At 40.7% G+C, this 20,448-nt stretch overlaps 1 protein-coding gene across 1 annotated transcript in view; it reads left to right on the forward strand.

Moving 5' to 3' along the window:
- Positions 1-20,448, forward strand: part of POLR2B (RNA polymerase II subunit B) — a 764,705-nt gene that overhangs the window by 744,022 nt on the left and 235 nt on the right. Inside the window, exons 11-12 of the mRNA XM_053700123.1 lie at positions 2,464-2,553; positions 2,634-2,741. Of these exons, the coding sequence (XP_053556098.1) occupies positions 2,464-2,553; positions 2,634-2,741 (198 nt within the window). The remainder of the gene's footprint in view (positions 1-2,463; positions 2,554-2,633; positions 2,742-20,448) is intronic.

The raw sequence follows: 20,448 nt of genomic DNA on the forward strand, positions 1-20,448 counted from the left end.
AATAAATGCACCTGTATTTTTTTTTCTTCCTCCCACCTGCACAGAAATTTCTGAGTAGTGCTAATCAATGTTTTATGATACAGCCCATCTAATTTTTTGGGAATTTACATTGTTTTGTTTTTGCACAGAAAAGAGTATACTGATTTTGAATTGCAATGATAGAGCACCTGCTATTAGAAATCACATTACTGCAGCAGTAGTTCCCCAGATCCTGTATTTGTTACAGGGAACAATATGAGCTTGGAATATTTACACACCAGACAGCCCTCTTATCTGGCATTGCAATTTTAACAAATCTATAAAAATGTTTTGGCTATAAATCTGCACCTAATTATACTACACAAGTTCCCTATCTGTTTGCTGGAGAACTCCATAGTAGGCAGCAATATAAATAGAAGTAAAAACAGCAGTTGCATACAGTAAGTAAAAGCATCCACATTTGTTTTATGGCATACATTCTTCATCAAAGGACCCATCAAAAATTATCATAAAGGCTGTGACACACTGCAAGCAGAGCGACGCGCAGCGTGTACATGCAGCTGTGTGCGCTCAGTGTGTCCTGCCTTTTCATCTCTGAGCACTCTGCTGCGTCAGGTCGCGTAGCTGAGCGCTCAGATGAAATATTTGAACTTCAGAAGCGATGCGACGCGGAGCAAAGCAGCTGCTTTGCCTCGCGCCGCGGAGCAAAGCAGCTGCTTTGCCTCGTGCCGCATCGCTTGCAGTGTGTCACGGGCTAAAAGGCTGTGAGACACTGCAAGCGATGCGGCGCGAGGCGAAGCAGCTGCTTCGCTTCGCGTCGCATTGCTTCTGAACTTGAGATATTTCATCTCTGAGTTCTCAGTTATGTGGCCTGACGCAGCAGAGTGCTCAGAGATGAAAAGGCAGGACACACTGAGCGCACACAGCCGCATCTACACGCTGCGCGCTGCTCCGCTTGCAGTGTGTCACAGCCTTAAAACTTTCTATGAAACGATACAAACTATATGGGTTTCACATAAACCATGCAAAGATACAGCTTTTACATAGTTTTATATTTTTATATAATATGCATCCATTTAAAGGAACAGACTACTCCAGAATTTTTGTTATAAAAGATAGCTAATAACTTTATTACGAATTCCCCAGTTTTGAATAAGCAACACGGACGGTTATATTAATATGCATTTTACATCTGTGATTGCCTCTGCAGACTCCCCCCTTATTTCAGTTCTTCTGACAGGCTTGCGTTTTAGCCAATCAATGTTGGCTCATAAATAACTCCACAGGAGTAAGCACAATGTTATTTATATGGCAAACATGCACTAACACTAACTATGAATAACTGTCAAAATGCACTGAGTTAAGAGGCGTTTCAACAGCTTAGAAATTTTAAACTATTTAGCTGGTGGCTTTGTTTTTAGGCATTACATTTTCTGAGCTTTGTGCTGTTTTATTAAAGTATCCCCACTCCTTCGTTGTGTTTTTTTTTTGTGTGTGAAATATTTAGTTTAAAGGGACAGTCTACACCAGAATTTTTATTTTGTTTTAAAAGATAGATAATCCCTTTATTACCGATTCCCCAGTTTTGCATAACTTTTGACAGACTTGCTGTTTAGCCAATCAGTGCCTGCTCCCAGATAACTTCACGTGCACGAGCACAGTGTTATCTATATGAAATACATGAACTAACACCCTCTAGTGGTGAAAAACTGTTAAAATGCATTCTGAAAAGAGGTGGCCTTCACAGTCTAAGAAATTAGCATATGAACCTCCTAGGCTAAGCTTTCAACTAAGAATACCAAGAGAACAAAGCAAAATTGGTGATAAAAGTAAATTGGAAAATTGTTTAAAATTACATGCTCTATCTGAATCATAAGTTTATTTTGGCCTAGACTGTCCCTTTAATATTTTGACTGAATTCTAAGAACAGACAAGCTCTTCCACACAAGTTTGTTATAAAAGCTGCTAAGGCTTTCTGTTCTATGCTAATCAAAGTTAAAGGGACATGAAACACAAAATTTTTCTTTCATGATTTAGAAAGAGCATGTACATTTAAATCACTTTCTAATGTACTTCTATTGTCTAATTTGCTTCATTCTCTTGATATAATTTGTTGAAAACCATAGGCTCAGTAGCTGCTGATTGGTGGCTGCACATAGATGCCTTGTGTGATTCTCACCCATGTGCATTGCTATTTCTTCAACAAAGGATATCTAAAGAATGAAACGACTAAGAATAGCAGTAAACGGGATTGCTGTTTAATTTTTCGGTTTCGTGTCCCTTTTAAATTGCTCATTGAGTTGACAATCCAGTCAAATAGATGATTAGCACACATTACGTTCTGCAGACTCCTGTTTGAAAAGCCTGGTTTAGAACCTCTCATGCAACAAAACACTTGTTTAAAAATGTATTTTTGCTTTTAGAATAATATTTTGTGGTTTTATTTAATAATGTTTATATTTACCTATTCTACCTAAATTCCAGGTGCGTTCCGTAAGAATACCTCAGATAGGAGATAAGTTCGCTAGCAGACATGGACAGAAGGGAACCTGTGGTATCCAGTACAGACAGGAGGTAGTTTTCTTTTATCTGTAGAAGCATATACATTTTGGAAATATAGAATATTTGTTTTTAAACTCTCTTATTTATTTTAGGATATGCCTTTCACTTGTGAAGGTATTACTCCTGATATAATTATCAACCCCCATGCCATCCCTTCTCGTATGACCATTGGGCATTTAATTGAATGTCTTCAGGGGAAGGTAAGATTAAATGTGATTTACTTATTGAATTTCTGGTTTCAGAAAATGTCATGTTAAACAATTTCAATGCTGTGAATGTTAGTATCTCTTAAAAAGATATTAAATGGACATAGAAGTCAAATTTAAACTTTCATAGTTCAGGTAAACCATGCTTTTGTAGTCGACTTTTAATTGCATTACATTTACCTTTTTTTTTCCAATGGCATGTAGAGTCCACGATTCCATTCATTACTGTTGGGAAATTCACCACCCGGCCACCAGGAGGAGGCAAAGACACCCCAGCCAGAGCTTAAGTATCCCTCCACTACCCATACTCCCCAGTCATTATTTGCCTCTGTAACTAGGAGGAAGTGGGGATGGTGCTCTGAAGAAATTATAGTCCTTTAATGGGTAGCTTCTCTTCAAGATAGGACTGAGCTTAACGTTGTGTCCATGTAATCCTCTTAGTAAGAGTATTGGTAGCTGTAACTTCTCTGTCTGCATTCCAGCAATTGGTGTTAGCTTACACTGCTTTCCGTTGTGTCTCTGGTCCCTGTCAGATGGATGTCTTTGCTGTCAGACCTGGAAGAGCTATGACTGCATCCATCGCTGAAGTCCTCTGAGGGTAAGTCCTTTTTCTCTTCTGCTACAGACGGCCCATACATAAGGGATCGTAATCTCTAGTAGCTTTACAGACACTGGAGAGTTCCAGGTCTACTATAGGATGGTGTTTTTGAGGCACAGTACCCTGAATTCTCTCCGAGGGGATTAATTCTCAGATGCAGATATATGGGGATGTGTAGAGCGTTAAAATCTTTCTGCCTACATTTAAGGTTTTTTCGTTTAGGATCACCAGTATCCCTTTGGGCATTAAGCCTTTATTCTATAAGATACGGCGAATCCACGGATTCATCCTTTACTTTTTTGATATTATCCTCCTGCTAACAGGAAGTAGCAAAGAGCACCACAGCAGAGCTGTCTATATAGCTCCTCCCTTAACTCCACCCCCCAGTCATTCTCTTTGCCTACTCTAAGTACTAGGAAGGGTAAAGTGAAAGAGGTGATAAAATGTTAGTTTTTATTTTCTTCAAGCAAGAGTTTTTTGTTTTAAATGGTACCGGTGTGTACTATTTACTCTCAAGGCAGCAGATGGATGAAGACTTCTGCCTGGAGGCTGATGATCTTAGCATTTGTCACTAAGATCCAGAGCAGTTCCCACAGAATGGCTGAGGAGTACAAGAAACTTCAGTGTGAGGAACGTTTTCATGCTATATAGCAGTGATATATGTTCAGTCATTTTTTCTGGAGAGACTGTGGTATTTCAGAAAGGCTGACCGTATCCCCATGAGGGTAAGGGTAAGCAGTAATCCTAAGAGAAGAGGGGTATTACAAAACTTGCTTATAGGGGCTAAAAAAAATGGTTGACACTGAGTTTGAATGTTTGTGGGCAAATGTTTATTGAACTGGGAGTGCTGATAACGAACGTTTTTGGCAGTAACGTTTTTGAGCCTTTATTGAGGGTACACTTGGCTTCCTTTTTGGGTTTAAGAACCCACATGGCTAGTTTGAAACCGCTCTGGTGCGGTTAATTTGGGCTGCAAAACATCGAGTGAGATGGTCGGAGCCTATTTTCACGCCTCAGTTGCGCAGTTGTATTTGCAAAGCAAGCTCCAACTCCGGTGGAAGTGTTGGGCCAAATCGAAGCTTTAACCCTGTTTTTCCAATCCCTGGGGGCAGGTAGGCGCCACAGCAGGGCTGTGGCGAGGTGCAGGGGGTGTTTTTTCCGGATTTAGGCCTTAAGTATCCGGTTTTTCACTGTAAAGGGTTAAGTGTTCCTTTCCTTGTGGGGCAAACTTAGCTGTATATTTTAAATATTCATGCAAAAGAGCTGTCTATATAGCTCCTCCCCTAACTGCCACCTCCCAGTCATTCTCTTGCAGCTCTTGACAAGGGAAGTAGCTAGAGAGATGTGGTGCATTAATGTAGTTTATCTTCAATCAAAAGTTTATTTTCAAATGGTACCGGAGTTGTACTATTTTAGCCTCAGGCAGAAAGTTGAAGAGTCTGCCTGTGGTCTTTGATGATCTTAGCAGGTTGTAACTAAGATCCATTGCTGTTCTTATACATAACTGAAGAGATGGGTAACTTCAGCTGGGGGAATAGCGTGCAGGGTCTCCTGCTCTGAGGTATGTGCAGTTTTAAATTTTTCTAGAGAAATGATATGCTAGAAAATGCTGACAATACCGGATTTATTTAAGGTAAGCCTGATTAGTGATTTAATAACTACTGGTATCATGCTTGCTGTAAAGGGTAATATTTTTATTATTTACTCACATTACTGAATAGATATAACGTTTGCTTGAAGGTGTATGAACGTTTATTACATATTGGTGATAAAACTTTATTCTGGGGCCCAGTTTTTTCCACATGGCTGACTAGATTTTGCCTAGGGATAGTTTTTTAAGGCCCTCTCACTGTGAGTATAGGTTGGGAGGGGCCTATTTTCGTGCCTAAATTGTGCATTCGTTTTTGCAGTTTGAGACATCCAGCTTTCCTGAAGGAGTCCCCTGAACATTTAGGACCTCTCTAAAGGGTTTTTGTGCCTTCCAAAGTAGTTGTATGGGCAGGTAGGGCCACAGTAGAGCTGTGGCAGTTTGGTGTGACTGTTTAAAAACGTTTGTTTTTTTTATCCGGTTTTGAAACTAAGGGGTTAATCATCCATTTGCAAGTGGGTGCAATGCTCTTTTAGCCTATTATACACACTGTAAAAAATTTCGTAATATTTACTGCTTTTTTCACTGTTTTGCAGTTTCTGTGATTGTTTTTTTCTCTTAAAGGCACAGTACCGTTTTTATTTTTTGCTTGTTCACAGTTATTAAAGTGTTTTCCAAGCTTGCTGGTCTCATTACTAGTCTGTTTAAACATGTCTGAAATAGAAGAAACTCATTTATGTTTAGAAGCCATTGTGGAACCCCCTCATAGAATGTGTACCAAATGCACTGATTTTACTATAGATTACAAAGACCATATTCTGGCTTTAAAACATTTATCACCAGAAGAAATTGACAAGGAGGAAGTTATGCCGTCTAACTTTCCCCACGTGTCAGACCCTATAAATCCCGCTATGGGGACGCCTAGTACATCTAGCGCGCCCATTGCGTATACCTTGCAAGACATGGCGGCAGTTATGAATCATACCCTTACAAAGGTATTATCTAAACTGCCCGGATTGCAAGGAAAGCGAGACAGCTCTGGGACTAGAATAAATACAGAGCTCTCTGACGCTTTAGTAGCTATGTCTGATACACCCTCACATTATACTGAAGCTGAAGCAGGGGAGCTTCAATCTGTGGGTGATTTTTCTGATTCAGGGAAGATACTTCAAGCTTAAATTTAAATGTAGACATATCAGAATCAGATTGAACACCTCCGCGTATTGCTCAGGGAGGTTTTGGCAACTCTGGACGACTGTGACACTATTGTAGTCCCAGAGAAATTATGTAGATTGGATAAATACTATGCAGTACCTACTTACACTGATGTTTTTCCAATCCCTAAAAGGTTTTCTGAAATTATTACTAAGGAAAGGGATAGACCAGGTGTACCGTTCTCTCCCCCTCCTGTTTTTAAAAAGATGTTTCCTATAGACGCCGCTACACGGGACTTATGGCAGACGGTCCCTAAGGTGGAGAGAGCAGTTTCTACTCTAGCTAAGCGTACCACTATCCCTGTCGAGGACAGTTGTCTTTTTCTAGATCCAATGGATAAAAAATTAGAGGGTTACCTTAAGAAAATTTTTATTCACAAAAGTTTTATTCTCCAGCCTCTTGCATGCATTGCCCCAGTCACTGCTGCCGCGGCTTTCTGGTTTGAGTCCCTAGAGGAGGCTCTACAGGTTGAAACCCCGTTGGAAGATATTATTGACAAGCTTAGGGCCCTTAAGCTAGCCAATTAATTTGTTTCTGACGCCGTTGTTCATTTAACCAAGCTAACGGCTAAAAATTCAGGTTTTGCTATTCAGGCGCGTAGGGCGCTAGAGCTTAAATCCTGGTCAGCTGACGTGACTTAAAAGTCTAAACTTCTCAACATTCCCTTCAAAGGACGGATCCTATTCGGGCCTGGACTGAAGGAGATAATTTCTGACATCACTGGAGGAAAAGGTCACGCCCTTCCTCAAGACAGGTCCAACAAATTAAGGACCAAACAGTCTAGTTTTCGGCCCTTTCGAAACTTCAAGAGTGGCGCAGCTTCAACTTCCTCTAACACAAAACAAGAGGGAACTTTTTCCCAGTCTAAGCCGGTCTGGCGACCTAACCAGGCTTGGAACAAGGGGAAACAGGCTAAAAAACCTGCTGCTGCCTCTAAGACAGCATGAAGGAGCAGCCCCCGATCCGGAGACAGATCTAGTAGGGGGCAGACTCTCTCTCTTCGCCCAGGCTTGGGCAAGAGATGTCCAGGATCCCTGGGCATTGGAAATTGTGTCCAAGGGTTATCTTCTGGAATTCAAAACCTCTCCCCCAAAAGGGAATTTCATCTCTCACTTTTATCTGCAAACCAGATAAAGAGAGAGGCATTCTTACATTGTGTTCAAGACCTCCTAGTTATGGGAGTGATCCACCCAGTTCCGCAGGAGAAACAGGGTCAGGGCTTCTATTCTATTCTGTTTGTAGTTCCCAAGAAAGAGGGAACATTCAGACCAATCTTAGATCTCAAGATCTTAAACAAATTTCTCAGAGTTCCATCCTTCAAGATGGAGACTATTCGAACCATCCTTCCTATGATCCAGGAGGGTCAATATATGACTACCGTAGACTTAAAGGATGCTTATCTTCACATCCTGATACACAAAGATCATCATCGTTTTCTCAGGTTTGCCTTTCTAGACAGGCACTACCAGTTTGTGGCTCTTCCCTTCGGGTTGGCCACAGCACCAAGAATCTTTACAAAGGTTCTAGGGTCCCTTCTAGCGGTCCTAAGGCAGGGTATAGCGGTAGCCCTTTACTTAGACGAGATTCTGATACAGGCGTCGACTTTTCAAGTTGCCAGGTCCCACACGGACATTGTTCTGGCATTTCTGAGGTCCCATGGGTGAAAGGTGAACGAAGAAAAGAGCTCTCTATCACCTCTAACAAAAGTTTCATTCCTAGGGATATATTCGGTAGAAATGATGATTTACCTAACGAAGGCCAGATTGTCAAAACTTCTAGACTCTTGCCGTGTTCTTTATTCCACTTCTCGTCCTTCAGTGGCTCAGTGTATGGAAGTAATCGGTTTAATGGTAGCGGCAATGGACATAGTACCGTTTGCCCGCCTGCATCTCAGACCGCTGCAACTTTGCATGCTCAGTCAGTGGAATTGGGATTACACAGATTTGTCCCCTCTACTAAATCTGGATCAAGAAACCAGGAATTCTCTTCTCTGGTGGTTATCTCAGGTCCATCTGTCCAAGGGGATGAGCTTCCGCAGGCCAGATTGGACTATAGTAACGACAGACGCCAGCCTTCTGGGCTGGGGTGCAGTCTGGAACTCCTTGAAGGCTCAGGGCTCATGGACTCAGGAGGAGGCTCTCCTTCCGATAAACATTCTGGAACTAAGAGCGATATTCAATGCTCTTCAGGCTTGGCCTCTGCTAGCTGCGGTCAGGTTCATCAGATTTCAGTCGGACAACATCACGACTGTAGCCTATATCAACCATCAGGGGGGGAACAAGGAGTCCCCTGGCAATGTTGGAGGTTTCAAAGATAATTCTATGGGCAGAGGTTCACTCTTGCCATCTCTCAGCTATCCATATCCCAGGAGTAGAGAACTGGGAGGCGGATTTTCTAAGTCGGCAGACTTTTCATCCGGGGGAGTGGGAGCTCCATCCGGAGGTATTTGCCCAGCTGATTCAACTATGGGGCAAACCAGAACTGGATCTTATGGCGTCTCGTCAGAACGCCAAACTTCCTTGTTACGGGTCCAGGTCAAGGGATCCCCAGGCAGCGCTGATAGATGCTCTAGCAGCGCCCTGGTCCTTCAGTCTGGCTTACGTGTTTCCACTGTTTCTTCTGCTCCCTCGGCTGATTGCCAAGATCAAGCAGGAGAGAGCTTCGGTAATTTTGATTACTCCTTCGTAGCCACGCAGGACTTGGTACGCAGATCTGGTGGACATGTCATCCTTTCCACCTTGGACTCTGCCACTGAGGCAGGACCTTCTACTTCAAACATCCAAATCTAAATTCTCTGCGTCTGACTGCTTGGAGATTGAACGCTTGGTTTTGTCAAAACGTGTTTTTTCCGAGTAGGTCATTGATACCTTAATTCAGGCTCGAAAGCCTGTCACCAGGCAAATCTATCATGAGATATGGTGTAAATATCTTCATTGGTGTGAATCCAAGGGTTACTCATGGAGTAAAGTCAGAATCCCAGGATATTGTCTTTTCTCCAAGAAGGATTGGAGAAGGGATTGTTGGCTAGTTCCTTAAAGGGACAGATTTCTGCTCTGTCCTTTTGCACAAGCGTCTGGCGGATGTTCCAGACGTTCAGGCTTTTTGTCAGGCTTTAGTTAAAATCAACCCTGTGTTTAAACCTGTTGCTCCGCCATGGAGTTTAAATTTAGTTCTTAAAGTTCTTCAAGGGGTTCCGTTTGAACCTCTGCATTCCATAGATATCAAGCTGTTATCTTGGAAAGTTCTGTTCTTGGTAGCTATCTCTTCGGCTTGAAGAGTTTCAGAGTTATCTGCCTTGCAGTGTGATTCCCCTGATCTGATCTTCCATGCAGATAATGTAGTTTTGCGTACCAAACCTGGGTTTCTTCCTAAGGTGGTATCTAATAAGAATATCAATCAGGAGATTGTTCCGTCACTGTGTCCTAATCCTTCTTCAAAGAAGGAACGTCTATTACACAATTTTGACGTGGTTCGTGCTTTAAAGTTTTATTTACAAGCTACTAAAGATTTTCGTCAAACATCTGCATTGTTTGTTGTCTACTCTGGACAGAGGAAAGGCCAAAAGGCTTCAGCAACTTCTCTTTCTTTTTGGTTAAGAAGTATAATCCGCTTAGCTTATGAGACTGCTGGCCAGCAGCCTCCTGTAAGAATTACAGCTCATTCCACTAGAGCGGTGGCTTCCACATGGGCTTTTAAAAATGAGGCGACTTGGTCTTCGCTTCATACTTTTTCTAAATTCTACAAATTTGATACTTTTGCTTCTTCGGAGGCTTTTTTTGGGAGAAAGGTTTTACAGGCAGTGGTGCCTTCCGTTTAATCGCCTGCCTTGTCCCTCCCTTCATCCGTGTTCTATAGCTTTGGTATTGGTATCCCACAAGTAATGGATGAATCCGTGGACTGGATACACCTTACAAGAGAAAACAAAATTCATGCTTACCTGATAAATTTATTTCTCTTGTGGTGTATCCAGTCCACGGCCCGCCCTGTCATTTTAAGGCAGGTGTTTTTTATTTTTTAAACTACAGTCACCACTGCACCCTATAGTTTCTCCTTTCTCTTGCTTGTCTTCGGTCGAATGACTGGGAGGTGGCAGTTAGGGGAGCAGCTATATAGACAGCTCTGCTGTGGGTGATCCTCTTGCAGCTTCCTGTTGGGAAGGAGAATATCACACAAGTAATGGATGAATCTGTGGACTGTATACACCACAAGAGAAATAAATTTATCAGGTAAGCATAAATTTTGCTTTTGTTTATCCCTCCCTTTCTTGTTACTCGTGGACTTCTTGTGTATCGTATCCCATACGTAACAGCTTGTGGACTCTCTCCACCTATATGAAAGAAAACATAACTTATGTAAGAATTTAACTTAAAAAAAAAAATCATGGTGGCAAGAGTCCACACGGCCTCACCCATTTGGGGTTTATTTTGGTTTAAAGCAGATCTCTTTTTTTCTACTTCTCATTATTGTCTTTTACTCCTCCTTTTAAACACCTCACCACTTGGCTATTCGTAAAACTGAGGTGTTTTTTAATTTTCACAAGCTATTGAGGTTAGCAAAACTTTGCATCCTTCTGGTAGGAATGTATATCAGACACGTAACAGATCATGGACTCTCGACCATGAAAGAAATTAATTTATCATGTAAGTTCTTAAATAAATTATGTTTTATGTCCACAATAGATTTAAAGGATGTTTATCTTCATGCTCCTATTCACAGGGAACATTACTAGTTAATGAAGTTTGCATTTCTAGAAAAGCATTTTCAGTTTGTTGATTTACCATTTTGTCTGGCTACAGCTCCAAAAATATTCACTAATGTTCTGGGTGCCCTATTGTCTGTGTAGTGTTTTTCTACCTGGACAATATCTTGGTTCAAGCTCCATCATTAACCTTTAGCTGAATCTCATACCAACGGATTGTTGTTGTTTCTTCAATGACATGGCTGGAATTTTTCAGAGAGTTCTTTGGTTCCTCAAGCAAAGGTAACTTCTTTTGGATTTCAAATACATTCTGTCTCCAAGAGCCTTTCTCATGGAAAAAAGATGTTTCTTTATCTCCCTTTAAATGAGAAGGGTTGCAGGGGTAGAGCAAGGAAATTTTTTTTTTTAGGAATTGTGTGATTATTGCATGCTTGACTGTATCAGGAAATGTGCCAGTGGTGAAATACTGGTTACGGAGGCGAGTTAGGACAGGGGTTAAAGAAGCAGAGAGAGTTAAGAAGTTGTGAAGGAATAGGGTTATGTGGACAGGTTGTGAGATAAGTGCAGAGGATAACTGTATGAAGCCTTCTTCCTCTGTTACAGGAGAAAAGTAACAGTTTTGTTATGGAAGGGCTGGGTGTGTGGGAGAGATGTTTTCTAATTGTCACTTTTTTTTAAGTGATAAGCAATAATTTGATCAGTGGGTTTGGTAGTAGGTGAAGGTGCTGGTGGACGTAGAAAGGATTTAAAGGTTGAAAACAGCCTTCTGGGGTTGGATGTATGAGTTGACACAGGGAGGAGAAATAGACTCTTTTGGCCAGACTGAGGGCAGAGTTTTATGATCTGAGGTTGAATTTATAGTGCAGGAAATAAGCATGGGTGTGTGATTTTTCTCCAGACGTTCAACATTCAGTGAACATTGCTGAAGATAGCGGGTCAGTTTTCTATGCCATGGTTATCGTCTGGTGCATGGTGCAGCTTTGTCAAGTATTGATTTTAGTGCTGAATTATACTGTAAGTCCACAAGATCCGAACAAGACAGGGATGAAATGTTCGAAAGAAGAGGTTTAAGTTGAGTAGAAATGTCTGTGAAATCCTAGTCATTTAAATTCCTGTAAGGTAACCGTTTTTTTGGGGTTTGTGAGGATGCTGTAGTGAAAGAGAAAGTTGGTAGATGATGGTCGGAGAGAGGAAAGGGAAGTTACAGAAGTTGGAAATGGCAAATACATTGGTGACAACCAGATCTGTTGAGTTGCTTTCACAGTTGGTTGGAGATGTCCACTGGGAGAGGCTAAAAGATACCTCTTTCAAAATTTAGAGGCAGCAGGCAAGTCATGGGTATGTGGATATCACCTAAGATGAGCAAAGGTATGTTGCAAGAGAGGAAGTGTGGGAGCCAGGCTTCAAAGTGGTCTAGAAATTGTGATGCTGAGGCCAATAGATAACCGCATCATGGAGAGCTACAGGGGAGAAGAGGCGGATACCATAAACTTCAATTCACATTAGCAATGGAAGAGGTAGCCCACATTCTGACTTGAGTAGAATGCCATTATTGTAGGATTTTCGCAGTTCACATTCCGGGTAGCTGAAATTCTTAGTCCTAGAATTAGGAGGCATTTGACCAAATTGTGAATCGTTCGAAGGTCAGATATTGACATCATGGCCTCTTGCTTTAATTGTTTTGGTGCAATATCCACGCCCCCTCAACTTTGCTGTCTTTTCCTCCTCACTATGGAGCTGCAGCTAGGGAGGAAAAGGCCTTTGGGGCATCTGTCTGTATTTTTACTTCAGAATCTTGCATAAAACTGATCACTGGAGCGGGGTGAGTACCTACGCAGGAGCTGCCAGGGGGTCACTTAGGGGGCATTTTATTAGTAAGTCTATCTTTGGGCCTAGGTATTACCTTACCCTATATGTACTTTACAGGTGTCAGAAGGATATTTTAACTAGTGTAAAGGGCTCTCTGCTATTATATTTTATCACTGAATGTGTGTTATTTCATACTATGCTATACTGTGAGTTTTGCATATAATAGAACCCAGTGAACCTGTCCCCACTGAAACTATGTCAAACACAGATATTTCTCCCTGTACATTTTTATGTCTTATGCAAATATGTTCGTGTACTAGGGTTTTTATCCCTTGGGGTGTCTCTCCTTCACCCATCATGAGCTATTATGACTACAGACGCCAGTCTTGCTGGCTGGGAAGTGGTCTGGAGGCGAGGTTACCAAGAAACATTGTGGAACTTCGAACAATTTTTCTGGCTCTTCAGTCCTGGCCCCTCTTAAGAGGAAAGGGTCATCCATTTCCAATCTGACAACATTGCGGCGCTGGCTTACATTAATCATCAAGGGGGTATCTGCAATCCACTGGCTATGCTGGAAGTGTCTCAGATTCTGTCTTGGGCATAGAGGTATCAATACTCCCTATCAGCTGTTCACATACCAGGTGTGAACTGGAATGCGGATTACCTCGGCTGGCAATTAGTCCATCCAGGAGAGTGGTCTCCATCAGGATGTCGTAGATCAATTGGTGATCAGATGGGGTCTACCGGACATAGATCTGATGGCCTTTTGTTTAAATCACAAACTTCCAATGTATTGTGCAAGATCAAGAGATCCAAAGGTTCAAATGATAGAGGCCTTGGCGTGTCCATGGAAAAAGGTAAAATTTCTGCTTTAGTTGTTCACTAAGATAGAAAGTTAGCTAAGCTTCCCAATGTTTAGTCTATTTGCCCAGGCACTAGTAAAAATATTTTTCCACCCAGAAATTTAAATCTTGTTCTTTTTGTTTTGTAACTTCCTCCATTTGAACCGATGCATTCCATTGATTTCAAATTTTTATCTTGGAAAGAGTTATCAGCTTTGTCTTGTGATTCTCCATTTCTTTCATGTAATTAGCAAGAGTCCATGAGCTAGTGACGTATGGGATATACATTCCTACCAGGAGGGGCAAAGTTTCCCAAACCTTAAAATGCCTATAAATACACCCCTCACCACACCCACAAATCAGTTTTACAAACTTTGCCTCCCATGGAGGTGGTGAAGTAAGTTTGTGCTAGATTCTTCGTTGATATGCGCTTCGCAGCAGGCTGGAGCCCAGTTTTCCTCTCAGTGTGCAGTGAATGTCAGAGGGATGTGAGGAGAGTATTGCCTATTTGAATTCAATGATCTCCTTCTACAGGGTCTATTTCATAGGTTCTCTGTTATCGGTCGTAGAGATTCATCTCTTACCTCCCTTTTCAGATCGACGATATACTCTTATATATACCATTACCTCTACTGATTCTCGTTTCAGTACTGGTTTGGCTTTCTACTACATGTAGATGAGTGTCCTGGGGTAAGTAAGTCTTATTTTTGTGACACTCTAAGCTATGGTTGGGCACTTTTATATAAAGTTCTAAATATATGTGTTTAAACATTTATTTGCCTTGATTCAGGATGTTCAACATTCCTTATTTCAGACAGTCAGTTTCATTATTTGGGATAATGCATTTGAATAATCAATTTTTTCTTACCTTAAAAATTTGACTTTTTCTCCTGTGGGCTGTTAGGCTCGCGGGGGCTGAAAATGCTTCATTTTATTGCGTCATTCTTGGCGCAGACTTTTTTGGCGCAAAAATGTTCTTGTTTTCCGGCGTCATACTTGTCGCCGGAAGTTGCGTAATTTTTTTGACGTTTTTGCGCCAAGTTGCTGCCTGATGCTGGATCTACCAAAGTTAAGTGTATTTGTTGTAAACTTGTGGTATCTGTTCCTCCGGCTGTTGTTTGTAATGAATGTCATGACAAACTTGTTAATGCAGATAATATTTCCTTTAGTAATGTTCCATTACCTGTTGCTGTTCCATCAACATCTAATATTCAGGGTGTTCCTGTTAACATAAGAGATTTTGTTTCTAAATCTATTAAGAAGGCTATGTCTGTTATTCCTCCTTCTAGTAAACATAAAAGGTCTTTTAAAACTTCTCATTTTTCAGATGAATTTTTAAATGAACATCATCATTCTGATTCTGATAATGATTCCTCTGGTTCAGATGATTCTGTTTCAGAGGTTGATACTGATAAATCTTCATATTTATTTAAAATGGAATTTATTCGTTCCTTGCTTAAAGAAGTTTTAAGAGTCTGGTCCTCCTGATACTAAATCTAAACGTTTGAATACGGTTTTTAAATCTCCTGTAGTTATTCCAGAGGTTTTTCCCGTACCTGATGCTATTTCTGAAGTAATTTCCAGGGAATGGAATAATTTGGGTAATTCATTTACTCCTTCAAAACGGTTTAAGCAATTATATCCTGTGCCATCTGACAGATTAGAGTTTTGGGACAAAATCCCTAAGGTTGATGGGGCTATCTCTACTCTTGCTAAACGTACTACTATTCCTACGGCAGATAGTACTTCCTTTAAGGATCCTTTAGATAGGAAAATTGAATCCTTTCTAAGAAAAGCTTACTTATGTTCAGGAAATCTTCTTAGACCTGCTATATCTTTAGCGGATGTTGCTGCAGCTTCAACTTTCTGGTTGGAAGCTTTAGCGCAACAAGTAACAGATCATAATTCCCATAGCATTGTTAATCTTCTTCAACATGCTAGTAATTTTATTTGTGATGCCATCTTTGATATCATTAGGGTTGATGTCAGGTATATGTCTTTAGCTATTTTAGCTAGAAGAGCTTTATGGCTTAAAACTTGGAATGCTGATATGTCTTCTAAGTCAACTTTGCTTTCCCTTTCTTTCCAGGGTAATAAATTATTTGGTTCATAGTTGGATTCTATTATTTCAACTGTTACTGGGGGGAAAGGAACTTTTTTACCACAGGATAAAAAATCTAAAGGTAAATTTAGGTCTACTAATCGTTTTCGTTCCTTTCGTCACAATAAGGAACAAAAGCCTGATCCTTCCCCTACAGGAGCGGTATCAGTTTGGAAACCATCTCCAGTCTGGAATAAATCCAAGCCTTTTAGAAAGCCAAAGCCAGCTCCCAAGTCAACATGAAGGTGCGGCCCTCATTCCAGCCCAGCTGGTAGGGGGCAGATTACGATTTTTCAAAGAAATTTGGATCAATTCGATTCACAATCTTTGGATTCAGAACATTGTTTCACAAGGGTACAGAATAGGCTTCAAGATAAGGCCTCCTGCAAGAAGATTTTTTCTTTCCCGTGTCCCAGTAAATCAGTGAAGGCTCAAGCGTTTCTGAAATGTGTTTCAGATCTAGAGTTGGCTGGAGTAATTATGCCAGTTCCAGTTCTGGAACAGGGGCTGGGGTTTTACTCAAATCTCTTCATTGTACCAAAGAAGGAGAATTCCTTCAGACCAGTTCTGGATTTAAAAATATTGAATCGTTATGTAAGGATACCAACATTTAAAATGGTAACTATAAGGACTGTTCTGCCTTTTGTTCAGCAAGGGCATTATATGTCCACAATAGATTTACAGGATGCATATCTGCATATTCCAATTCATCCAGATCACTATCAGTTTCTGAGATTCTCTTTCCTAGACAAGCATTACCAGTTTGTGGCTCTGCCGTTTGGCCTAGCAACAGCTCCAAGGATTTTTACAAAGGTTCTCGGTGCCCTTCTATCTGTAATCAGGGAACAGGGTATTGTGGTATTTCCTTATTTGGACGATATCTTGGTACTTGCTCAGTCTTCACATTTAGCAGAATCTCATACGAATCGACTTGTTTTGTTTCTTCGAGAACATGGTTGGAGGATCAATTTACCAAAGAGTTCATTGATTCCTCAGACAAGGGTAACCTTTTTAGGTTTCCAGATAGATTCAGTGTCCATGACTCTGTCTTTGACGGACAAGAGACGCCTGAAATTGGTTTCAGCTTGTCGAAACCTTCAGTCTCAATCATTCCCTTCGGTAGCCTTATGCATGGAAATTCTAGGTCTTATGACTGCTGCTTCGGACGCGATCCCCTTTGCTCGTTTTCACATGCGACCTCTTCAGCTCTGTATGCTGAACCAGTGGTGCAGGGATTATACAAAGATATCTCAATTAATAATATCTTTAAAACCGATTGTACGACACTCTCTGACGTGGTGGACAGACAACCATCGTTTAGTTCAGGGGGCTTCTTTTGTTCTTCCGACCTGGACTGTGATTTCAACAGATGCAAGTCTGACAGGTTGGGGAGCTGTTTGGGGGTCTCTGACAGCACAAGGGGTTTGGGAATCTCAGGAGGCGAGATTACCAATCAACATTTTGGAACTCCGTGCAATTTTCAGAGCTCTTCAGTCGTGGCCTCTTCTAAAGAGAGAGTGGTTCATTTGTTTTCAGACGGACAATGTCACAACCGTGGCATATGTCAATCATCAAGGAGGGACTCACAGTCCTCTGGCTATGAAAGAAGTATCTCGAATACTGGTATGGGCGGAATCCAGCTCCTGTCTAATTTCTGCGGTTCATATCCCAGGTATAGACAATTGGGAAGCGGATTATCTCAGTCGCCAAACGTTACATCCGGGTGAATGGTCTCTTCACCCAGAGGTATTTCTTCAGATTGTTCAAATGTGGGGACTTCCAGAAATAGATCTGATGGCTTCTCATCTAAACAAGAAACTTCCCAGGTATCTGTCCAGATCCAGGGATCCTCAGGCGGAAGCAGTGGATGCATTGTCACTTCCTTGGAAGTATCATCCTGCCTATATCTTTCCGCCTCTAGTTCTTCTTCCAAGAGTGATTTCCAAGATTCTAAAGGAGCGTTCGTTTGTTCTGCTGGTGGCTCCAGCATGGCCTCACAGGTTTTGGTATGCAGATCTTGTCCGGATGGCTACTTGCCAACCGTGGACTCTTCCGTTAAGACCAGACCTTCTATCGCAAGGTCCTTTTTTCCATCAGGATCTCAAATCCTTAAATTTGAAGGTATGGAGATTGAACGCTTGATTCTCAGTCATAGAGGTTTCTCTGACTCTGTAATTAATACTATGTTACAGGCTCGTAAATCTGTATCTAGGAAGATATATTATCGAGTCTGGAAGACTTACATTTCTTGGTGTTCTTCTCATCATTTTTCTTGGCATTCTTTTAGAATTCCTAGAATTTTACAGTTTCAGGATGGTTTGGATGAAGGTTTGTCTGCAAGTTCCTTGAAAGGACAAATCTCTGCTCTTTCTGTTCTTTTTCACAGAAAGATTGCTAGTCTTCCTGATATTCATTGTTTTGTACAAGCTTTGGTTCGTATAAAACCTGTCATTAAGTCAATTTCTCCTCCTTGGAGTTTGAATTTGGTTCTGGGGGCTCTTCAAGCTCCTCCGTTTGAACCTATGCATTCGCTGGATATTAAATTACTTTCTTGGAAAGTTTTGTTTCTTTTGGCCATCTCTTCTGCTAGAAGAGTTTCTGAATTATCTGCTCTGTCTTGTGAGTCTCCTTTTCTGATTTTTCATCAGGATAAGGCTGTGTTGCGAACTTCATTTAAATTTTTACCTAAGGTTGTGAATTCTAACAACATTTGTAGAGAAATTGTGGTTCCTTCATTGTGTCCTAATCCTAAGAATTCTAAGGAAAGATTGTTGCATTCTTTGGATGTAGTTAGAGCTTTGAAATATTATGTTGAAGCTACTAAAGATTTCCGAAAGACTTCTAGTCTATTTGTTATCTTTTCTGGTTCTAGGAAAGGTCAGAAGGCTTCTGCCATTTCCTTGGCATCTTGGTTAAAGTCTTTGATTCATCATGCTTATGTTGAGTCGGGTAGAACTCCGCCTCAAAGGATTACAGCTCATTCGACTAGGTCAGTCTCTACTTCCTGGGCATTTAAGAATGAAGCTTCGGTTGATCAGATTTGCAAAGCAGCAACTTGGTCTTCTTTGCATACTTTTACTAAATTCTACCATTTTGATGTGTTTTCTTCTTCTGAAGCAGTTTTTGGTAGAAAAGTACTTCAGGCAGCTGTTTCAGTTTGATTCTTCTGCTTATAATTTCAGTTTTTTTCATTATAAGATTTAAACTTTGTTTTGGGTGTGGATTATTTTTCAGCGGAATTGGCTGTCTTTATTTTATCCCTCCCTCTCTAGTGACTCTTGCGTGGAAGATCCACATCTTGGGTATTCATTATCCCATACGTCACTAGCTCATGGACTCTTGCTAATTACATGAAAGAAAACATAATTTATGTAAGAACTTACCTGATAAATTAATTTCTTTCATATTAGCAAGAGTCCATGAGGCCCACCCTTTTTTGTGGTGGTTATGATTTTTTTGTATAAAGCACAATTATTTCAATTCCTTATTTTTAATGCTTTCGCTCTTTTTTCTTATCACCCCACTTCTTGGCTATTCGTTAAACTGATTTGTGGGTGTGGTGAGGGGTGTATTTATAGACATTTTAAGGTTTGGGAAACTTTGCCCCTCCTGGTAGGAATGTATATCCCATACGTCACTAGCTCATGGACTCTTGCTAATATGAAAGAAATGAATTTATCAGGTAAGTTCTTACATAAATTGTTTTTTTTATCACAAAGATAAAGCTGTACTTCGTACTAAATATGATATTCTTCCTAAGGTAGTTTCTTCTGAAAATATTAATCAGGTGATTACTGTTCCTTCTTTGAATTGCTTAGTAGCTTGAAGATCAATGCTCCTACTACATCCAGATTATGTAAAAGTTGTTTCTTAGAATAAGCATTATCTGGACACAGACAATCTTCCAGCTTGTTTGTTCATTACTCTGGGACTTATAAGGGGTAAAAGGCTACTACTGTAGCTTTGACCTCTTGGCTTCAACTGGTAACTCACAAGGCTTGCTTGTTGGGAAAGTCGCCTCCTAAACGTATCACAGCTCATACTACAAGATCAGTTGCAACTCTCTGGGCTTTCAAAAATGATGCATCTTTAGAGCAGATATGCAAAGCTGCAACATGGTTTTCTCTACATACCTTTTCGAAATTTTTACTTCTTTGATGTTTTTACTTCTTTGCAAGCAGCTTTTGGCAGGAAAGTCCTTTAGGGTGCAGTGTCTGATAAATAGGAACTGCCAGAGAATTGTCTTACCCGTTCCGTAACATGGACTGTCTGCTTGGGAATTAATCCCAGATGTTATGGAGCCCTATGAGCTATCATAATTTTATGAAAGAAAACATAATTTATGCTTACTTGATAAATTATTTTCTTTTGAAATAAGTCCATAGGTCCCGCCCATTTTAATTTTGTGGGCAATAGTTGTAATTTGCACCTCTATAGACCCTACTTCCTGTCTTTTCTACAAATATGTTGCCTTTTTCTCTGCTTGGCTATTAGTTTTACTGAATAGAGATGGATGGGAAATTAAGCTCTTGTTCGGTTTCTTGGCCTCTTCCTAGTGGCGGGAATTATATCCCACATGGTATGGAGCCATATGGACTATCGTAATTCTGAAAGAAAATATCAGGTAAACATAAATCATGTTTTTTAAACAATTGGTTATGTGCTCCTGTAAGTGGTTTGAAGGCAGTAAAGAAGTGACTCAGCTTTATTGCACCTTCCTTTCCATGCAGTGCCATCATATGTTAGTTATAACAAGCGAACTTGGTTGTGCATAGGGCTGCTTAGGTGTCTTCTACATGAGAGTAATACAAAGATGAGGGTTTTGTCCTTTGTAGTAAATTTGTTACTA

The sequence above is a fragment of the Bombina bombina genome, chromosome 2 (assembly GCF_027579735.1).
Source record: "Bombina bombina isolate aBomBom1 chromosome 2, aBomBom1.pri, whole genome shotgun sequence".
Lineage (NCBI taxonomy): Eukaryota > Metazoa > Chordata > Amphibia > Anura > Bombinatoridae > Bombina > Bombina bombina.